The sequence below is a fragment of the Pyrus communis genome, chromosome 8, assembly GCF_963583255.1.
Source record: "Pyrus communis chromosome 8, drPyrComm1.1, whole genome shotgun sequence".
In the NCBI taxonomy this organism is placed as follows: domain Eukaryota; kingdom Viridiplantae; phylum Streptophyta; class Magnoliopsida; order Rosales; family Rosaceae; genus Pyrus; species Pyrus communis.
Window position 1 is genome coordinate 26,637,480 of NC_084810.1, and position 21,043 is coordinate 26,658,522.

The 21,043-nt window shown below is 37.6% G+C and overlaps 5 protein-coding genes across 5 annotated transcripts; 3 read left to right on the forward strand and 2 right to left on the reverse strand.

Moving 5' to 3' along the window:
- Window positions 1-1,506: 1,506 nt before the first annotated feature.
- LOC137742094 (non-structural maintenance of chromosomes element 4 homolog A) lies at window positions 1,507-4,184 on the forward strand. The gene is made up of 7 exons (XM_068481840.1): window positions 1,507-1,910; window positions 2,008-2,088; window positions 2,346-2,583; window positions 2,699-2,789; window positions 2,914-3,130; window positions 3,248-3,339; window positions 3,495-4,184. Exons 1-7 carry the CDS (start codon window positions 1,709-1,711, stop codon window positions 3,741-3,743), a joined length of 1,170 nt encoding a protein of 389 aa, XP_068337941.1. The 5' UTR covers window positions 1,507-1,708; the 3' UTR covers window positions 3,744-4,184.
- Window positions 4,185-4,303: 119 nt separating this feature from the next.
- Window positions 4,304-8,057, reverse strand: LOC137742092 (enoyl-[acyl-carrier-protein] reductase [NADH], chloroplastic-like). The gene is made up of 13 exons (XM_068481839.1): window positions 7,867-8,057; window positions 7,022-7,335; window positions 6,362-6,471; window positions 6,212-6,267; window positions 6,039-6,123; window positions 5,905-5,952; window positions 5,677-5,751; window positions 5,495-5,606; window positions 5,360-5,411; window positions 5,222-5,273; window positions 5,073-5,130; window positions 4,853-4,951; window positions 4,304-4,764 (listed from the first exon to the last, which is right to left on the reverse strand). Exons 2-13 carry the CDS (start codon window positions 7,296-7,298, stop codon window positions 4,610-4,612), a joined length of 1,179 nt encoding a protein of 392 aa, XP_068337940.1. The 5' UTR covers window positions 7,299-7,335; window positions 7,867-8,057; the 3' UTR covers window positions 4,304-4,609.
- A 2,596-nt stretch (window positions 8,058-10,653) lies between these two features.
- Window positions 10,654-12,962, forward strand: LOC137741444 (protein NRT1/ PTR FAMILY 7.1-like). The gene is made up of 4 exons (XM_068481156.1): window positions 10,654-10,789; window positions 10,940-11,157; window positions 11,255-11,814; window positions 12,011-12,962. The coding sequence occupies exons 1-4, from the start codon at window positions 10,654-10,656 to the stop codon at window positions 12,960-12,962; spliced, it is 1,866 nt and encodes a 621-aa protein (XP_068337257.1).
- Window positions 12,963-13,697: 735 nt separating this feature from the next.
- On the reverse strand, window positions 13,698-14,759 carry LOC137743254 (AP2/ERF and B3 domain-containing transcription factor At1g51120). The gene has a single exon (XM_068483126.1). It carries the CDS (start codon window positions 14,757-14,759, stop codon window positions 13,698-13,700), a length of 1,062 nt encoding a protein of 353 aa, XP_068339227.1.
- A 2,682-nt stretch (window positions 14,760-17,441) lies between these two features.
- LOC137742028 (zinc finger CCCH domain-containing protein 14-like) lies at window positions 17,442-21,043 on the forward strand. Its single transcript, XM_068481761.1, has 3 exons — window positions 17,442-17,684; window positions 18,743-18,803; window positions 19,962-21,043. The coding sequence occupies exons 1-3, from the start codon at window positions 17,597-17,599 to the stop codon at window positions 20,719-20,721; spliced, it is 909 nt and encodes a 302-aa protein (XP_068337862.1). The 5' UTR covers window positions 17,442-17,596; the 3' UTR covers window positions 20,722-21,043.

Below are 21,043 nucleotides of genomic sequence, written 5' to 3' on the forward strand. Positions count from 1 at the left end.
GGGGTGGGTCCATGCAATTCAGCTGGGGTCATAATTTCTAAACTCAAAACGGGGCGGGTGGGTCCATGCAATTAGCAGCGCTAGGTGGGTCTAAAAATCTGAGGAAACAGGGGGCCCACACATATTGTTGTCAGCCTCTCTCAATTCTTCTCGACTCTCAAACCCAAATTCGTTTAGGGCAGTCATTAGAATCGCTACCTTTCCTTGAATGTTAAAAAAATAATAGTACTATTGTAATCCAATTACAAATTAAGGGTAATTTAGTAAACTAGTATTAATTTACAACAATATTAAGGGTATTATAGTAATTAACCTGTAATCTTATCCACTCACACACTTTTCATTTTACTTTGCATTACCTTATGCATGGTTGACGACTGTCAAAGTTTTCCTTATGCATGGTTAACAAATGTTAGAATTTTCTAATGATTCGTTGTATACAGTTATTTGAGATTTATTACATGTTACTGAATTGATCCTTTTCATATCCACAATAGTCCAACTACATTAATTCGATGCTACTACAATATCATAATTATATTGCTTCTTTAATAAGTACTTTTTTTTTTAAGTAAAATTTATAATACTTGGTAATTCTTGGTGATTTATATTGCTAGGATTTCTCGACCTTGAGACATTGTTAGTATTTTTTTTCCTAGGCTCTTAACCATGTTTAAAAAAAAAAACATGACAAATTAATATTTTACAAATTATACGTTTGTCTTTAGTATATACAAAAAATAAATTATCTAAACTACATATTATAAAACACTCATTATCAACTAAAATATGGGCAAAAAATGTACATGAATAAGAAATATGGGCAAAAATGTAATTCTACACAACCAAAATTTGGTTTTTTTTTTTAAAGCTTCGCCTACATGTAAGTCTAACATATCTCTAATTAAAAACTAAATAAAAAAAAAAAAAATTTCTCTCCCTACTCCCACATTCTCTATCACTCTCTTCCTTTGTCCTTCTACTTCAAAAACAAAAATAAAAAAATTTCACACACACTTTGTGTGTGCCATATGCTCGTATCTAATGAAGTTTGGTTATTTTAGATGCGATAAGACTAAGAGAAGGAAGTGACATTTAAACAGAAAAGTAAAATATTGGTTACATGGGGGTTAAAATGTATTTTTAATACACATTCATTTTTCAATTTTATCATCAATTACAATACGCATCGTTAAACTATGTCAAAGTATTGTAGTGATTTATCGTATATATGTCAAAGTTTTTTTAGAGATTTGTTGCATCTAGTTATTTGAAAACTTATCATACAACAATGAATTGAGTCATTTCAAATCTACAATTGTATTTTGCACATGAGAGTCACTTTACATTGTTTTGTGCATAATGTCAAGTAGGAGCAATTTTTCGGTAACCAGGAGCACAATTTACTACACGTGTCCTAATACTCATATAAATCCCAAACTCAAAAACGAAATCGAAATCAGTATTTGAGAATTGAGAGTGGAGCGGGAAAGGCACCACCGCCTTTTTAAAAACTGTTCCCAAAAATTCCCGTTTTCAAAATCAACTCAAACATCAATTCAATTCACTGTTCGCACTTTCCTTCCCTAATTTTTTTCAAAAATTTCCAAAACCCCTCTTTCTCTCTCTCTCTCTCATCCGACCTTTCAAATTTAGGGTTTTTCCCTGAGCGTCGAAATCCGTTCGATTCTCCGAGGATTCCGGCGCGATGCCGAAGTCAGCGAAGCGCGAACGGATCGCGAGTCAAACCCGAGGCGTTGACGATGCCGCGCAGCTCAGAGCCGTGAAGCGCGAGAAGGTCAACGCCGGCGACCGAGTGGATGACGAGTCGTCTCGCCCGAGTGAGCAGGACGCCGTTCGGCGGCGGGCGCTCCGGTCCGACTACCTCGCCGTCAAGAACCTCATCAGTGGTATACAATTTGAGCTTATCGCAAATACAAATTATTCTGAATGTAATTAATTTTGAATTTTTAAATGTTAATACTTTTGAAATTTATTTATTTGCAGAGAAAAGAGATGATTTGATGTGCCCGGATTCGGAGAAGTTCGGACTTCTCATCAATGAAGTCGAGAAATTGCATGAGCAAGGTATTTTATTTTATGTTTAATTTTCTGAGAATTCCAAATTCCAAATTTTGAATTTTGAATATCTTTAAAATATATGTTCCTTATAAGAAAAATTATTGCTTTATTTTATTTTTATTATTTTCCATTTTTTTTGTATTGCTGATTACTGAGAAGATTGACTATATTGTGAAGAAAAAAAAAAAAATTTCTGTATTTTTTGAGCTATAATTTTGGTTTCTGATGATAAAATTTGGATTGCCCATTTGGGGATTTTTCAGTTCAGAAGCCAAGGGAACAAGTAGCAGATGCAGAGGCACTGCTGGACATAACTAACACATTGTGGACCTCTGTTAAGTCACAGTCCAGTGCCGGGATTAGCCCGTCCGACTTTGTTACTGCTTTGCTTAATAATTTTAGCCAACCGAGAGGAGGGGATGACCATGTCTCAGTTAATTGGAAGGAAATTGGGTTGGCTGTTTTGCCCATTTTCAAGAATGCTCATGGGTGTTGCACTATGTGAGTTACTTGTTTCCAATGATTGCCCAGTTGTATAAGAATTTTTGTGCGTTGTCGCATTGTTTATACAAGAAACTCTAGTTCACTCATGGTTATGTTATTTTTTTTCTCTTAGGCTTGGACCCATGAGTACTGAGTTGAAGCAAAGGAAGGCTGTGGTTCGCAGTAAACGTGTAAAGCCTACCACAACTGATCGGCCTGATGAGGTAAAGCTAAAATGGTTGTACAGCTGATATAGTTTTGATTTTCATTTGTTTTAGGAACATCTCCTTCAGGTTGTATGGGTGTTTCTGATGTTATTACTCCTTTGTGGTTTATGCCATGGAACAGATAGATGATACTCAGACAGAAGAGAAAACTGATACTGACAAGAACATGTCAACGATATTTGACATTCTAAGAAGGAAAAAGCGGGTTCGACTTGAAGCTTTGATATTAAACAGAAACTCTTTTGCGCAGACGGTGGAGAACTTATTTGCTCTGTCGTTCTTAGTCAAAGATGGCCGGGCTGAATTATCTGTGGATGCAAATGGTTTTCATACTGTTTGTAAGTAGAATATAACAAAGCAAAGATGGCTGGACTGAAATAACCATTCTCTAGTTTACATTTGTGTTTTAATTTCTATGCTTTTGGCTTATTCAGTCATTCTTTCTCTTTTTTCAGCACCTAGGAATGCTCCTTCTGCTGAGGATGTGGCATCACGGAGGGTGACTTACCACCATTTTGTGTTCCGATTTGATTTCAAGGACTGGAAGGTATGTCATAGTGATCGGACGTTGAAATCATCTTGTCATATTATAACTATCAGTGGCCTTCTCTCGGGTCTTGTATTATGTGTACTACTCTCGTATTTACATCCTTTTCATGCTCGATCTTCTGCCCTTAAAAGACATACTTTCTTGCTTTGCAGGTAATGATGGATAGTTTGCCTGTTGGTGAGGAGCTGATGCCTCATAGATCACCCCCAAACACCACACCTGCCTCTCAAGAGGAACAAGCAGCATACGATTCCCAAACAGCCTTACCCACAACCCCGATTCGAAAACTCTCCAGAAACCGTGGTCGGGTTGTGCAGGAAGAATCTATTGTAGAAGAATCCCCTGAAAATGATGATGCTACTGGATCTAACGTCATTCGCAGGTCTAAGCGCAAGCTTTAATTCAGAAATAGATTTTGCCCCAATCACTGCCAGGTTTATGCAGGATTATTTTGTTCAGTTACATGCTGAATATCTGTATGTGTCCAATATTGTATATTTTGGATAGGAAGATTAGAATTCGAGTTAGAAATCTGTCGTGCAGTCGCACTAATTAAGTTAGGTTTTGACACTGCTGTGTGATCAATTATCAGTGTTGGACATTCCGCTACATTCGGATTGTAGGAATGTATGGCTTCTTGTATAACATGTTCCGTAACATTTCGACAGAAGAAAAGAGTGATGGAGTCAATTGTGCATGCGCGTGCGCGGTGATCTTGCGGTGATCTTGGTTGTTCTTGCGTTGCAAGTCTTACAAGTATGAATAACCAAGTGTGGTAATCTTGGTTGTTCCTGCGCTGTGAGTCTTACAAGCATGAATAACAAGATCGTGCCACATGCACGTGTTTATCCGTGTATTGTGCCTATCCCTAGTGGCACATGCTCAATGTAGATTAATGTAGATTATCGCTTTTAAAAGATAAAGTGGTGCATGCGTATTGAAAAATTTACACAATTGCATATGTAGTACAAAACCCCATGAATTTGAACTGCTCAAATACCAAAAGCGGGTTCGATTTATAGACAAGTGCTAACAAGCGTAAACCAGTATCAAACACAATTTTAAGCTAAACACGTATCGAATCAAGGTTTTTGGAATCTGTTTACGTCCCTACGGTAAAATTTCTCTCATGCTAAAATGGGGCCGTTGGCCACGACATCGGTGATTCAGTGACTCGAGGAAGGGTAGCACAAGCTAACTGCATTTAGTGGCCCACGGTACGATGCGTCACTTGGGATTACCGCTCGGCCAGCCAGCCTAACCATCCTCAGTGCTGAGCCTTCGGAATGTTGAGGTTCTCAAAAATTGGGCTGTCAACTCCGACGCCCATTGCGTTCAAACCATTGTCTACGTATATAACACCGCCAGTAATGGCGGAGGCCAAAGGTGATGCCAAGAAAGCAGCTGTGTTTCCTACCTCCTCTGTTCAACGAGATTTGAGACTTCAGTATCTATAACCGTGGAAAAAACGAAAAGGTACAAGAAAACAAAGAGGAGACCGGCAAATTACCTGCAGATAGTTCTTTTTCTAGAGGTGCGTTGGCTGATGAGTAGTCGATCATCATATCGATGAATCCAATCGCTTTTGCAGCACGGCTTCTTAGTGGACCTGAAGTTAATAGAAACAGAACTTGAAGCTTAAATTGGTCACCTTAACAGTGTATGTAGATAAACGTCGTTGATCCAAATGCATTCCACTATTAGTGTAATCCAAAAGAAATGTATGGTACCAGCAGATATTGTGTTGACTCTAATTCCCTTTTTTCTTCCCGCTTCAAAAGCGAGCACCTGAGTAATGCCAAGTCATGTCATAACACTTCTTGGAAGGAAATGAAAGTGGGATAAATTATATGTGCAAGTGCATGGAAGAAAAACTCACTCGAGTATCACTCTCAAGAGCAGCTTTTGCAGAGCTCATACCTCCACCATATCTGCAAAAGATAATTTAAGAATCCATCATCGTAAAATATTAGGAAATGTAACTCCATACAAACGGTGATATGCCTAGAAAAGATACCCGGGAATGATCCGCTCGGAAGCAATATATGTAAGAGAAATTGAAGAACCGCCTGTAACCAAAAAGATTATGTTAATTTGAGTAAAACACAAGTAAAAGAAAAAAAAATAGTGGATAGGTGACATGGAAGCTTGCCTGGATTAATTATTGGGAGGAAATGCTTGAGTAAAGAAACATAGGAATAACTCGATGCAGAAATAGCGGCGAGATATCCTTTTCTGGATGTCTCCAATAGAGGTTTAACAACCTATTAACGAGATAACTTAGTACGTGTCAGAAGATAAAGAATAGAAATTCTATTATGGTTACTACTGTACCTCTGGTCCGTTTGCAAGCGAGTGCACAAGAACGTCAATGCTGCCAAAATCATTTTTCACACATTCAGCAGCTTCCTGCAAACATAAACGCCAGATTCAAGAAAAAACATGTCGTTTAAAAAAGTCTCTGATGTGTATATTAAGCTGAGAACTGGTCACAAGCTCCAACATGCACCGTAAATTTTTTTCTACAAACATTTAGAAGCAAATATGAAATTTAATTTATACCTGGACAGTCCAATTACTGGATCCTGCGTAACGCTTATTTGTTTTGATCTGCATGAAATTACGCCCAAAAACATTAAGTATATGAATCCAATTTTATTTTTCATTAATATAAACTATATATTTATCTCCTTTACCTCCTCGGGGACATCCTCAGGGTTGTCAAACACAGCATCTAGGGGATATACTTTGGTAATCTCCATCAAAGAACCATCTGGTAATCTGTGGTATTAAATATCTTGTTAGAAACTTGGAAACTATTCGTCAATTTTACCAGCTAACAGAATTAAAACCAGATTAAACATCTTACACGCGTGATTCATCAAACTTTCCACGTCGCAGGCTGGACTCAAAAATGTTCAAAGCCTGCACATAGACTCATCATAGTCAGTAAAACATATCCAAAATGTAGAAGATAAAGGAAGATATAAAGTCCTAGCGATCGGGCCAATCAACTTACAGGCACCCATGTTCCCACAAGAATTTCAGCACCTGCAGCAGCTAGAGATTTTGCGATTGCCCAACCATACCCATTATCATCAGCTACACCAGCAATAAATGCCCTCTTTCCTGCACAAAGCACATCCATATGTAGTTGGAAAGGTATTTGCTCATCAAAACACAAGTACCTAATTGGCCTATGGACCTGGGAATATATGCAATATTCCAGATGAGAAACAATCTAAAAGCTAACAATTAAAGGAAAATTTTCTGCATATAAACCGTTGCCGGTTAAATGTAGCTAAACAAAATCTAATACATCATCTTGAGAGTAATGTTATTCCTCCAAGTACATTGGCTATAGCTACAGTCAGCTCTTCCAAGTGGATGCATCCGAGATTCCGAATCAAGAGTAATTATCTCAGTAGGGAACCAAAAGCTTCTTTATGATAAGTAGGTACGAACTTTCCGCTTTCTTTATTGCAAAACATTTTTCATTTGGAAAAAGTCCATTACCACAATGTATGACATAAAAGTGAATTACAAGAGAGAAATCACCAATATGAGCTTCGACAACAAGAAAACACTGCGTCTATTCTAGTGAAGAGGAAGAAATTAACTCAAAACAAATAAATACTGAGCAAGCGTGTAGAATCAGATAGCTAGAAAGAATATTAACCTTTCAAATTGATTGGTAACCCCGAGACAGGTTTGTTGTCACTAACCCCAGCCATTGCCTTTGTAACAAACTTATCCAATTTCATAGATGATGAAGTAAAGCACCTCTGGAAAGATTGTACAGATGATATGTGGCATGCACTCGAGAGTTTAGTCCATGAAGCCACCTTAAAATTGCCATTAAGCATTGCAGTGCTCAACCCGAAAGCTCTATGAGAAGAGGGAATGCAGGGTCTGGCAGTTGCCATTTGCAGGCTGGAAGCAGCAGTTGTTGCCATCTCCGATAAATGCAATCTCACGAAGGAGAACAGAGATCTACACATTACACTAAACCATAATTAACATCCATAAAACCGCGAAAGTAAAGTAACAATAGGTTCTCGAGAACACAATACTTTCGTACATTATAAAGGAATTCTCTTTTATCCTGATTTGGAGCAAACAAATTTTCGACTTTTATCCAGCATTTCCACCAAATACTTATTTTTTTACACTAAGATAAACAAAACCCTTTTGCGGGAACTCCCAATCCATGAAGGAAATCCCATAAATTTGCCTAAATTAAGCTGAACCCAGAAAATATAGACGCATATATCCGCCATTGAAGCTAAATCCAGAAAGTTTGGGTAAAAAAAAAAAATCATAAAACCAGAATAGTAAAACCCTTCTCCACCTTAAACCCCAGTAAATTTCAACACCATCATCTCACATCTGAGGGGGAAAATTTTCCAAACTTCAACTACATTTCACAAAAACCTCAGCACCCAAATAATTGATCTGAACCAGCAGCCCCAACAGCAATACCAGTAACAATTTGAAAAGATGAATGCAGCATAAATTTCTTACCTTTGTGCAATTGGGAGCGCCAATGTGGAGAGCGCAAACAGCAAAAGCTGTGTATTTTTTAATTGGGAAAGAGAAGGGGGAGTTGGAATTTGGAAAGATTCGTTCTTATCAGCTTTGCTCGTTAGAGAGAGAGAGAGGCGCTGAAATCTATGATATGCTTCTCAGTGAGGGTGAGAAGTGAGAACTCTCGAGCGAAGAGGAAGTCGTAGTGTCAATTGTCAAAGAGACCAGAAAAGGAGTTAATTGTAAATGTGGCCCTTGAGCTTTAATGGGTTTTCCACTTTGATCTTCAATTTTCTTTCTTCACAAATTGGTCTTTGAACTTTTCACTTTTCAGAGAAATGAATTGTCATAACCCCATTTTTGCCGCTTACACATTCTCTCTTTATTTTTCGATAAAGCATATCAAAGAAAAATCAACAAGCATAAGTTGGTATAGGAGCGTGCAAAAAGAAAAAACGGGTGTGTAAATTTATTTTCCCTTTTAAACATTTGTTAAATGAAGACAATCGTTACCTAAATTACAAAAAAATTAGCATAATCAATGGTCGGTGCATTTTGATTTGGTCGATTTTTGGTTGTTGGAACGCTGCGTGATGATTTTGGTGGCACGTTCCTTGTCCTGCAATTGGTCCATCTAGATGACTTCCTAGGTCCTATTGGTAGGATTAGGATCTCTAAGTGTTTCTTATCTGTCTAATTGATTGGAGTTTGCGTATCTAATTGTAAAATTGATTAGCCACTAGCACTATGCTTTAGTAGTATTACTGTTTTCTTTACAGTGAGATCTCAAGTTCGACTTTCATGCATAACAAGTTCGGTACGTAATTATGATTGACACGTATTATTTAGTCCAATTTCCACCCGAACATCTTTATATATAAAAGAAAATGTATAATCGGGCCTTGCTTCTGCAATGAATTGTTTTTTTTTTCAATTTTCTAAGAAAAAACTGTCACAAATTTTTGAAGACTTGTAATACTTTTTGTGATAATTATGTTACGCATAGTGATTAGTTACATTAAACATTTTAATCCTAGTTCTTCCAATTTAATCAATTTTAGTGCCGATTAAAAAAGAGTTTGCACAATAGAAATGTTGCTATTTTATAACCGAAAACCAAATACCTGAAAATCATAAATCATATCAGCTAAGAGGGTTAGTTCACTCAATCTCTTTCCTTACTTCTTCTATTTCTAAGTTCTCTAATTTTTTATCGCTCTCATTCCTATTAAGTAAAATGTAAGAAATCGAAATCACAACAACTAAGATGCCCAACAAATTTCTTTATCGTGTTTTGTTTTTGGTCATTCAAAGGCCAACCAACTCTATGTCCATATGTTGGAGTTTCACATGTTCCATCTGGACACGATGAAAAGGTGATCAGCAACGTATAGTAAATTGTTCCGGACTTCCATGCAATCCAGACACGACTAGAATTGTCTGTAATTAATGCAGTTTGTGGCCAATTTGGAATCTCCAACCTCTGTGTGTGTGTGTGTGTGTGTGTGTGTATAATTGCTGTACACCTGTAAACAACCCAAATCAAAATCCTCCTTTTTCTCTTTCTTTTGGTGATCTTCTTGGAATCCATCTCTCAAAAGCTCAAAACTTCACATTATATATATATTGCTATACACCAGCCAGCCAGAGCTAGATACGGAGCATCAGAGATAACTCAGATAAGCTTGATACGTTTTGGTCCGGTGGTCCTAAGCTTTAAATTCTATCAGTTCCCTTGAAGAGAATGGTATTGAGGTACTGTTTCCTTCGTGAAATCAATTAACAAGAAAAAAAAGCATAAATTAAATTTTATTTTCTCCTCTATTTCTTAACTTTTATAGGTTTTTTTTTTAATATATATTTTTTAAGTTTTGGTAAATAAATATATATTTTTTTTTTAAGGAGGAAGAGAAGAATATGTGGAATAGAAGAGTTAGGGTGCCACCGAAATGTTGGGGATTTCACAATCATTTTGTGGTTTAGAATTTATAGTTGTGAAAATTCTCTATTTGTTAATACTAAACAGAAGCTGAGTCGTAATGAACCTGTACTTGTTCATGAACTTAATTAATAAAAAAATTAAGCATAATAAATCTCCTAATTTTTTGGTCTAAAATCTAAGATCCGAAACTTCAAACTAGTCAGAGATAAGAAATAAAAGCATCTGAATATTACTAGGGAAATTCGTAACTGAAGCCTGAATATGTGGCACTTGTCATCACCAAGCCTTCAAATATATAAGTCGTTTGTTACACTCTCACATATCACATGCAAAAGCTTCGAGTCTTTTGATTCTCTTTGATCAAGAACTTTCTCTTTGTTTCTCTTGCGATCGATATATTTTCTCTGTTATACAGTCTCTCTATATAAGCTGCATTAGGGTTTCAGTCTGATTATGAGTTTTCGAGGTTTTTCGAGTAGTTTGGATTGAGATTTTGGGTTGAAAGAAGGGACTAATTAGCTAAAGGGCCATTGTTTGGGGTGAAATATTCTTGTTCAATTTTCCACCATAAATGACAAAAGGGTTTTTCGTGTTTTCTAGTTTTCCGGCAACTTTTGTGAACTGGCCTACTACATTGCTGTTTGTGATTACCGGTCCACGCTCTTCCTCATCACCGGAGTCCGGCTCAACAATTTCAAGAGCAGTGATTAAGTTTCGAAAAAGGTTGGTATATCCAACATATTTCAGCTAGCTTCATCATATATTGTGTAATAATGTAGCTTTAAAGTTAATTTGTTACTAGTAGCACAAAATTAACTTAGTCTCTCCTACAAAATCGGCAGATGATAAGCGAAGCCCCTAACCGAGACATTGAAGGAGCAGAAGTTGTGGATACAAACATCCATGAGATAACTCAGGAGTCCAAACCCACTGTCAAAAAGAGAGTAGGAGGATGGAAACTTGCACTTATCTTGCTAGGTACTCATCATCGATGATATTCACTTTTCCTAGCATATATAGATTTTTCAAATCAAGATTATTAATTTGCCATATCTCTCCAAATAGTATTAGGGAGAATGATATACATTTTTCTTCAGATATATTCATGTTACGTCTTATTCTGTGCAGCGAACCAAGGCCTAGCAACACTAGCTTTCTTTGGTGTAGGAGTGAACTTGGTTTTGTTTCTGATCAGAGTTCTTGATCAAGAAAGTGCCACTGCGGCAAACAACGTTAGCATATGGACTGGAACTGTTTATTTGTTCTCTCTAGTTGGAGCATTCCTCAGTGACTCCTATTGGGGTCGTTACTTAACCTGCGCCATCTTTCAAGTCATCCTTGTTCTGGTATAGTATATACTTAGCTTTTTGAGATTTCCTAGTGAATTTTTTGAATTGTTCTTCAAAGATACATGTACAACAAAACTTAATGTTCGTTAATCAGGGCTTGGGGCTATTATCCTTGACGTCTTGGCTGTGGCTGATCCATCCGCATGGTTGCGGTGGTGTAGGCAATTACTGCCAGCCAACATCCAAAGTAGGTGTGGCTCTCTTTTACCTATCAATATATCTAATAGCACTTGGATACGGTGGCCACCAACCAACTATTGCAACATTTGGAGCAGACCAATTCGACGAGAGTGATCCCAAACAACAATTTTCGAAAGCAGCTTTCTTTGCTTACTTCTACTTTGCACTCAACGTTGGGTGTCTTTTCTCAAACACCATATTGGTTTACTATGAGGATAAAGGTTTATGGACTCTGGGGTTTCTGGTGTCATTAGGATCTGCTATCTTAGCCCTAGTGTCATATTTGGCAGCATCACCTGGGTATCGCTACATAAAACCATGTGGCAACCCGTTGCCACGCGTGGCTCAGGTATTCGTGGCTGCCTTTAGAAAATTGAGTGTTGCTCCAACCAGCCCGGATAATCTTTATGAGCTGGAAGGAACAAAATCTGCAATCAAAGGGAGTAGAAAGATTCTCCACAGTAATGAGATTTTGTAAGTAATATTGCACTTTAACTGTATATGAGTTAATTAAGTTTACTGTTGTTAGCTCTTAAACAATGTCATCCTGCGCTTTTTATCCTTTTTATTTTATCATGCCAGGAGTGCAAGATGGCATCTTAAGTGTAATAGAAGCTCTCTGGTTTAATAGTTTTATTGGTTTCCTAATATTTCAAGTTCTTTTTGTTAGGTTTTTGGACAAGGCAGCGACAATAACCGAGAAGGATCAAACTGCAGACGAAACGAATCCATGGAGGCTTTGTACTGTAACTCAAGTTGAGGAAGCGAAATGCGTACTAAAAATGCTACCTGTTTGGCTTTGCACCATAATTTACTCAGTGGTGTTTACACAGATGGCTTCACTTTTTGTGGAGCAAGGTGATGTGATGGAATCCCACATCGGAAAGTTTCACCTTCCGGCCGCCAGCATGTCTGCATTTGACATATGCAGTGTCTTTATCTGCACAGGACTTTATCGCAATTTCCTTGTGCCTTTAGCCGGAAGGTTAAGTGGGAACCCAAAAGGCTTATCCGAGCTTCAAAGAATGGGTGTAGGGCTTATTATTGGATTGTTGGCAATGGTTGCGGCCGGTGCCACGGAAATTGCTAGGCTCAGAGGTGTTACACCAGGTGAGAAGGTAAGCTCACTAAGCATATTTTGGCAAATCCCACAATATGTTCTTGTTGGTTCTTCAGAAGTTTTTATGTATGTGGGACAACTTGAGTTCTTCAATGGACAAGCCCCGGATGGGATTAAAAGCTTTGGAAGTTCATTGTGCATGGCGTCGATATCTCTCGGAAACTATGTGAGCAGCTTACTAGTTAACATAGTAACGCATATTACAGCTAGAGGTGGAGACCCTGGTTGGATCCCAAATAATCTGAATGAAGGTCATTTGGATAGATTCTACTTCCTCATTGCAATTCTAACAGCTTTGGATTTTGTAGTTTATTTGTTTTGCGCTAAGTGGTATAAGGGCATCAACCTCCAAGGCTCCGAGCAGGAGATTGAGATCATGGAAGATCAGAAGGGCAATGATCTCCAAGGTTCTGAGCAGAGAACTCAGATCACAGAAACTCAACATGGAAGTTCATCAAATCAGGGAAAATCACAAGATGAGGCAGCGCTCAACATAGTTTAGACCTTAAGTTTTATGTTCCTTATTTTATGTTCTTTTGTGGCAGTCTTTCCCTTGTTTTGTGTTTGAATGTAAGCTGAAGTTTTAAAATAAAGATATTGCAGAGTAGAGGATGACTTCTCCTTTTTTCACTTTAAACCCTAGCAATTTCAACACGAGATCGAGTCACACTTTTGAACATTTAGTAGTCAACCTTCATAAAATGCTTTCCAATTAATGTGTTTCGAAAACAACTTGGTACAAGTGCTTGTAGTTCTATGCTTAAAAACGTTTACCATGGGCCTGAAGTTCTGTATTCGAATTCCCCTTCTCTAGTATCGCTTGTCGGATATTAGAATGGTTAGAGTCCAACTCAAACTAATGACAATAAGATTGATGCCATCAAATGTTTTTTCTTGTGGGCTTTGTAAACTTGATTTGAATTAGAAATGGACATTATGTAGGAGCAGAAAGCAACATCATGTAATATATATTGATGAGAGTAATATATTACCAAGAGAGAGAGAGGTAGGGGTCTTGGCTGGGACAATAAATATACACACACACACACACACACACACACACACACACACAAGCTATAGCAACAATGAAACTTTTGATGGATCGTGATGAAACTTACATTCCAAATTGGTGAGTTGACAGCCTAAAATAATCAAAAGTATTAGTACCCAAGAAATTAAGGATAATTTGGAGGAAAGAAAAACCCTAATAAAATGATCATCTTCTTCTCCAAGACAGTTAATTAATATTCACACCAAATAGCCTAATTCCTTTCTCCTCGGCTATGGATGCCCTGTGATCTTCACTATATTTACCTTCACCTTTTTGAAACTTGTAGCTGCTACACTCCCCCAAATTTAGTTCCAATTTTACCTGCAAATCCTTACACTCATTGGCCTCCTCAACCAAACATAATCTCTTGCTTTCACCTTCACTGTGCATTACATCAATTAACCAAAATGTAGTACTTTCTCTATCTTCCTCTCTTATCACTTGACCATCACTCTCACATGCATAAAATGTGATCACATCATTTGCCTTCAAATTGTTTTCCTTCACAAACCTATTCCAACCCCTTGTGAACACAAAGCTTTGGCTACTCCTCCAATAGCAATACCTAAACTTCCAAACCCTCATGAGCTTGTCATAGAAAACTAGCTCAATGTCCTCAGTCACATTTTCTTCCACATTCTCACAAATACAAGGGAAATACTCGACCGCGTATTTCTTTGGAATCACAAGCCTATTGAGCTTACCCACATCACTTGGAGTAAGTTCTTTTTGGAAGAGTTGCCGACACAGAACTTGTCCATCGCCATGCACTCTTATTGGGTTGGTGCCCTTGCTCATTTCCTCAATTCGAGATTGTGTTTGGGACCTCACAAAGGCATCAAATTTGGATGGATAGGAACCATCCCTAATCATTTTTATTATTGCATCTGTTGTGTAATGGTTTTGGAAATCAGGCTCTTGAATGGTGAAGTTGGTCCAAGGAAAATTTCTATGCAAATCTTTACCATTTCGAAGCTTGACTGCCGCACTATCGTAAGCCATGGCAGCTTCCTTCTCAGATTTGAAGGTGCCAAGCCAAATTCTTTGGTGGTTTGCATATATTTGTGCACCCCAGTGACCATTTTGTTGTGGCACAACCCCTTTGAACTTTGCAAATGAGACATCATTGTCGTGCCTCGCGCGCTTATTCTGATGTAGCAGCGCAAAATCGGTTTCGTTTGAATCTGAAGTCTCCAAACCCACATTTCTTTGGGCACTTGAGATCATGATTGATGCATCTTCTGCCATTGTGAATGATCTCAAGGGACAAGATAAGCACAATATTGACATGGATGTGAAGACTAATTGATCAAGTATTACAAAACTGCAAAGTGATCAATGGCATTCAAGAAAAGCATGATGAAGGAAACTTTTAACGTTGCAGACATGGTTAACTTTGGGAGAGTTTTTGAGGGAGAGAATCTGAAATCAGAGATTTGCATATGCTTCCGTTGCATGAACATGGTTTATATTTGAAAGGCTGAGGGTTCAAAATATTAAACTGAATTAGGCAAGTAACAACCAAATTAAGCACATTATTCTAGAAAAGATAAAACCAAATTTTCGAGTGAAAAGCCAAGGATTAATCGGACAAAAAATGAATTGAAGCGGCTTTATCTTAATTTAGGAAAATTAATTAGGTGTCACAGCCTCAAACTAAATAACCCATTTTGTTAAGCATATGGTTAATTACAAGTTACAAGTAGATAGCTAGGTGTTTCTTACGGGGGTTGGATCGAACATATGGGATAGCTGGCTAACATCAGAGAGATGTTATAAGTTATCACACGAAGTTTCCGATTATAAAGTCATTAATTGGATAAAAAATAAAATTTAATTCATTAGTTAATCACAATTTATATAGCCGACCCTACTTAGTGAAAAAAAACTTTTGTTGTTGTTGTAGTTAATCACAATTTATCTGCTAATTATAGAAGAAAACTGATGATGTGTCAGATGCTGTTCATATGTATAACTGGGATACATAAGAAAATAGAAGTGAAATGCAGATTGCAAACGCAAGATGTTTGTTCCACTTTCATTAACAAAGGATCCCGAGTATCTGCATTTAGTTAACAGGAGTGTTCGATTTCAGTCGAGTAAATTTGCAATATATAAGAATAAGACACGCCACAGTGATAATTACTTTCATTCTCAACAAACAAATATCCCTAAATAGGGATTATAGCTTCTAAAATTCCGCCTACTGTAACCACGCGTGATGAAATCCAACTTTGGAGATTTTCACCTCCTAGCTGCTAGCATGTCTGCTTTTGACATATGCAGCGTTCTCGTTTCATTTGCACCGGAATTTATCCCTCACTTCTCGTGCCGTAGTCAGAAAACTAAGGGGAAACCCTAAAGGTTTATCTGAGGTAAAAAGAATGGGATAGGTCTAATAATTGGAATGTTATCGATGATTGCAGCTGGTGTCACAAAGATTGCAAGGCCCAAGCATGTTCGGCTGGTGAGAAGATAAGCACTCTAAGCATACTTTGGTAAATTCTGCAGTATCGTTGGTGCTTCAGAAGTTTTTATGTATGTTGGTCAACTGGAGTTCTTCAATGGTCAAGCCCGAGATAGGATAAAAGCTTTGGAAGTTCACTGTGCATGGCTTCAATATCTCTTGGGAATTATGTGAGCAGCAAGCTGGTTAACATGGTGATGGGAATCACAGATTCACAGCTAAAGGCAAAAGCCCTGGTTGGATCCCGATGATCTGAAAACTTGTCACGTGGACAGATTCTACTTCCTAATTGCTGCCCTAACGACTTTCGATTTCATAATTTATGTGTTTTGCTAAGGGGGTACAAGGGAATTGACCTTGAGGGGTCTGAGATGGAAATTCCGATCATGGAATGTCGAGAAGATGTGGTGATTAGAAGAGTTTAGACCTAAGTAGCTGAAAGATGAATTTGGCATAAGTTTTTGAATAAGCTAGCTTATATCTTGCAGAAGATGAGAGCGATGGTCTCGTTTGGTATGGATAGAATTGGAATGGGCATGTATTCATCTTGAGTAACCAATGTCTTGGTCTCTTAATTATTTTCATTTATTCTTCTACTACACTTTGAAAAGTAATTTACTGATTCCAATCCAATCATCTGTATCGAGTGAGTGCTACATTCTCCAACACCCAATTACTTTAAGGTTTTTTTTGTTTTTTTTTTGTCAAAGACTTTGAGGGTTGGTTTAGAGTTGCTTAATTATTATATTTTTAAAAAGCAGCTTTTTTTTTTTTTAAAAAAAAAGTTAAAGTTAAAATTGTGTTTGGTAAATGAATTTTTTTTTTTTTTCAAAATCATGAGTGTAAAATGGCAGGAAGCAGAAACAATTCTACTCATACTTCTAAAAAAGAAAACGCTTTTTTTTTTTTATAGGGGGTAGGTGAACAGTACCAATTAATGAAACTTTCGTATTGACAATCCTACACCGTCATTTTTTGCTAAAAACACTTTTAGCACTACAGTTTACCAAACACTTACCTGCTTTTTTCACAGTTGTTTATTCTCATAGCATAATAGCAACAATTTAAAAAAAAAAATACAACAATCCCAAACAAGTCCTAAGAATATTAATTTACCTACAACATGTTGCATGTAAATTAACGGTGAGAAGAGAGAGAATCTGTTATAAGTCACCTCATTTTGTATATTAATCTGGCCCAGCCCAGGTTTAAATCAAACCCAAACCTATGAGCCCTTCTATAGTTTCAATGCAAAGCCCATTATAAAATTGGTAAATGCCCAATAATTGGATGCAGTATGCCCCACCTGGGAGATTCGGATACCAATGATCAAATGATAACGTCACACGAGGCACACGTGACTATCTATGACGGTTTCACACATGACAGACAGACAGTCGTTGCAAAGATAAATCGCCAAAAAAAAAAAAAAATATATATATACACACTTGCAAATTATTAACCGCATTTAAATTGCCATTTCGAGTCCGCGTTTCCCCTCTTTCGCGAACCCTAGACGGTTCAATTCAATCTCCCTCTCTTTCTCTCTCTAACTTTCTCTCTCCTAGGGTTTTGTTTTCTACAACTTTCTCGTGGTTTTGGCTTTCTGTGAGCGGTAATGGAGTTCGGAGGAGGTGGCCGGAAGAGAGGCAGGCCGGAAGCTGGGCACTTTAATGGCAATGGCGGCTTCAAGAAATCCAAGCCAGGTTCGTCTTCCCATTGCTTTCAAGCTTCAATCTTTTGTTCGTGTGTTTCCATATTTTTGTGTCATGTCGATATGCATATGCGTATGTATGTAAGTTGTATGCATTGAAGTTAGGGTTTGGTGCTTTGATGTGCTTGTTCTGCTTTTGTGCATTTAGCTTTTGTTTGTAGTCGATTTCGATAGTTCAGAAGGTTGGATAAAGTGATTAAATTAAGTTAAGAAAGCTTCCAGCTTGTTAAGAATGAAGGAAAAATATTTAAAGAACATTGAATTTTGCTGTCAAGTTTAAAAATATCGGAATTTTAGTTCATTTCAGTTTATGGGATATTCGAAGAGCGCGGTCTCTTTGTTGCTATCTCATGTGGGCATTCATATTAGGTTACCCAACTGATTATCATACTGTTTCTTCAAAAGATTGTGATCTTTAATGTCTTCAAGAAAATTGTTTGCTTGTTGGGTGAAATGTAATTGAAAGTTGGTTATGAGTGTTTGTGGTTCTATTATCTTCGTTTTTCAAAGCAGGACTTTAGTTGTAGTATGATTTGTGTAAAAGACACCCTTAAGACAACATGTTAAAATTATGGAATTTTCTCTCAAGTTGTAAGCCACTTACATTTTGCCCTCTTGGTTTTGGTTTTACTTGAGCTATCTGTTTTTGCATTTTGGTGATGTTACTCAAGTCAAAGATGGAGTCCGCTGTTTTAAATATTATTTGCTAATGACTGACGAGGAGAGAAGGAGATGAAGAATCCTCTGAGAATCGAAGCATCAACGTTTTGATTCAAAGTTAATAGATTGAAAACCATAATTTTAAACTATCTTTTTGTTTCCTCTTTGTTGGTTTAAAAAGTACAGGGTTTAGAGGTCTGTTTTTATTAGTCCGTATAATGGGGTTTGATCTTACGCTACTTTGATTCTGCAATGAAATTGGTGTTTTATACATATTTTTTTACTGCTAAAAATGGCAACATGGTGATGAATAATACATTGTTAAGGTTTTGAAGATTAATAATCCACTGTAAGTGTAACTGAGGGAAATTAATTAATGTTCTGCAACAGAAATGGAGTCCTTTCAACCTGGTATAGGAAGCAAATCGAAGCCATGCACAAAGTTTTTCAGGTTCTAATCTTAACTTATCTAAAATGAATAGCCTAAATGTAATCATGCATATTGACAAGTTTAAGAAAAAGTTTGTTCTTCAATTTTTGCTAGTAATTTGGACTAATGAAATGGGCCATCAAAGCTTTGATACAGGTTGAATCATCTGTTCTAATCATGATAACAAAGACTGAACAGATATCGTTGAATGACAACAGTTCGATTAAGTACTTACTGGATTCTATAACAAAGACTGAACAGATATTGTTGAATGACAACAGCTTGATTAAGTACTTGCCGGATTCTATCTAGTTTATCATGGTTATATGGGATGCAGAAGTTGTCCTTCATATCATGGTTATCTTTCTTTCTTGCTTTTGAAATCAAAGTGACTGAAGCTACAGAACTGGTCGCAAAGTTTTGAAACGGTTTCTTTATGTTCAAACTATGCAAAAAGTAAAATGAATTAAGAATTACTAGCGCGATGAGGTCAAGTCATGTTTTCTTTGAAAACTGTCTGGGACTCCTTGTGCAAACTCAGGGGGATATGTAACTTCTTTTTCAATTGTGACTTCATTGATCGTTTTCAAAAAGTTCCTGGTTCTCTTTCAATTTTTGTATTGGGTGAGGTCTAAGTCATGGTGGCATTTTTATATTGTAAACAGAGCCTTATTGCGAATTATGTACGTTTCCAACCTCAGACTTAACTCTTAAGAGCTGTGATAGTCCTTTATGATAGTGAACCATATGCAGTGTTAGTATGTTATTATTTTCATTTTATTATCAGGTAAGGGTGGTAGTGATGTAGTTGGATAATAGAAGATTGGCCTTGCATCATCTTTTGGAAGAACGCTATTCCATTACTAATGAAACATGATTGCCTGAAATATAGTTGACTAAGCTTTAAAAATTCCACTTAGTTTCACAACTTCTAGGATGTTGATACATTTCTAAGAAACCATATGTTTTTAGCCCGTTGGGCAGTGATTCTGGTGAAGAATCTATTTTAAGTTTCGTGTTTTTTGTTTTCCTATATGTTCCATAACACAACCTTTCCTCAACTGAGCTTATGTATGATATTTTCTCTTTGGCCCATTTCTGATATATAGTTTCAGGATTCTGTGACATTTTCTGTCTGTCATATTTGGGCTCAGGAGTTTTTGTTTTATTTATATGCAGCACTTCTGGGTGCCCTTTTGGTGAGGGATGTCACTTCTTGCATTATGTTCCTGGTGGCATCAAAGCGGTGTCTCAGATGACTGGTAGCAACCCAACTCATCCTCCTCCTCCTAGAAATTCAGCAGCCCCACCATCATTTCCAGATGGTTCTTCTCCTCCAACTGTCAAGACACGGTTGTGTAACAAGTACAACACAGTTGAAGGTTGCAAGTTTGGGGATAAATGCCATTTTGCACATGGTGAGTGGGAGCTTGGTAGGCCCACTGCTCAATCCTATGAAGATCCTCGTGCAGGGGGAGGATTTCCAGGCAGGATGGGAGGTCGGATGGAGCCTCCCCCACCAGCACATGGAGCTGTAGCAAGTTTTGGGGCCACAGCCACAGCTAAGATCAGTGTTGACGCTTCACTTGCTGGAGCCATAATTGGGAAAAACGGTGTGCACTCAAAGCAAATTTGTCGCGTGACTGGAGCGAAGCTTTCTATAAGAGAGCATGAAACAGATCATAAGCTGAGGAACATTGAGCTTGAGGGAACCTTGGACCAGATTAAAGACGCCAGTGCCATGGTTCGTGAGCTTATTGGGAACGTGAGTTCAGGTGCTGGAGCTCACAACATGAGGAACCCTGCTATATCAGCCTCATCTCCGGCAAGCAACTTCAAGACTAAGCTTTGTGAGAACTTTACTAAAGGTACATGCACCTTTGGGGATAGGTGCCACTTTGCACATGGACAAGAAGAGTTGCGCAGGTCGGCGATGTAATTTCTTTCAATACCTCTTTCGTGTTCTCTTACCGTTCTGTCGTAGGATACACTTATTACAGCATTAATTTTGTGTTTGTTAAATTTTTCCAACAATGCAGTTTCCTTAGTTTTCTAGGGTTTAATATTCGGAAAATTTAGTAGTTTTTCCACCCGTCTTTCGGAGTCAAGTCGAGATCTCTTGGTTGAACTAATCTAGTGAATGGTGATAAGTATAGGCTGCCGGTTAGCATCTGCAGTGGCAAATGCTGATCCTGGCTGCTTGAATGTGTTCATTTTGTTTTATCAAATTAAAGGAAAATGAGATGTTGATTTTGTGCTCA

What these genes read in the sequence shown, in the direction of transcription:
- LOC137742094 (XM_068481840.1), top strand. Translation starts at nt 1,709, where the DNA reads ATGCCGAAGTCAGCGAAGCGCGAACGGATCGCGAGTCAAACCCGAGGC. An exon ending in CGAGAAATTGCATGAGCAAG is followed by an intron (nt 2,089 to 2,345) that starts GTATTTTATTTT and finishes GGGATTTTTCAG; the next exon opens with TTCAGAAGCCAAGGGAACAA. An exon ending in CAACTGATCGGCCTGATGAG is followed by an intron (nt 2,790 to 2,913) that starts GTAAAGCTAAAA and finishes GCCATGGAACAG; the next exon opens with ATAGATGATACTCAGACAGA.
- LOC137742092 (XM_068481839.1), bottom strand. Translation starts at nt 7,298, where the DNA reads ATGGCAACAACTGCTGCTTCCAGCCTGCAAATGGCAACTGCCAGACCC. An exon ending in TTGTGGGAACATGGGTGCCT is followed by an intron (nt 6,268 to 6,361) that starts GTAAGTTGATTG and finishes GTCTATGTGCAG; the next exon opens with GCTTTGAACATTTTTGAGTC. An exon ending in AGAAAAAGAACTATCTGCAG is followed by an intron (nt 4,765 to 4,852) that starts GTAATTTGCCGG and finishes CTCGTTGAACAG; the next exon opens with AGGAGGTAGGAAACACAGCT.
- LOC137741444 (XM_068481156.1), top strand. Translation starts at nt 10,654, where the DNA reads ATGATAAGCGAAGCCCCTAACCGAGACATTGAAGGAGCAGAAGTTGTG. An exon ending in ACTTGCACTTATCTTGCTAG is followed by an intron (nt 10,790 to 10,939) that starts GTACTCATCATC and finishes TATTCTGTGCAG; the next exon opens with CGAACCAAGGCCTAGCAACA. An exon ending in TTCAAGTCATCCTTGTTCTG is followed by an intron (nt 11,158 to 11,254) that starts GTATAGTATATA and finishes TTCGTTAATCAG; the next exon opens with GGCTTGGGGCTATTATCCTT.
- LOC137743254 (XM_068483126.1), bottom strand. Translation starts at nt 14,759, where the DNA reads ATGGCAGAAGATGCATCAATCATGATCTCAAGTGCCCAAAGAAATGTG.
- LOC137742028 (XM_068481761.1), top strand. Translation starts at nt 17,597, where the DNA reads ATGGAGTTCGGAGGAGGTGGCCGGAAGAGAGGCAGGCCGGAAGCTGGG. An exon ending in CTTCAAGAAATCCAAGCCAG is followed by an intron (nt 17,685 to 18,742) that starts GTTCGTCTTCCC and finishes GTTCTGCAACAG; the next exon opens with AAATGGAGTCCTTTCAACCT. An exon ending in CCATGCACAAAGTTTTTCAG is followed by an intron (nt 18,804 to 19,961) that starts GTTCTAATCTTA and finishes ATTTATATGCAG; the next exon opens with CACTTCTGGGTGCCCTTTTG.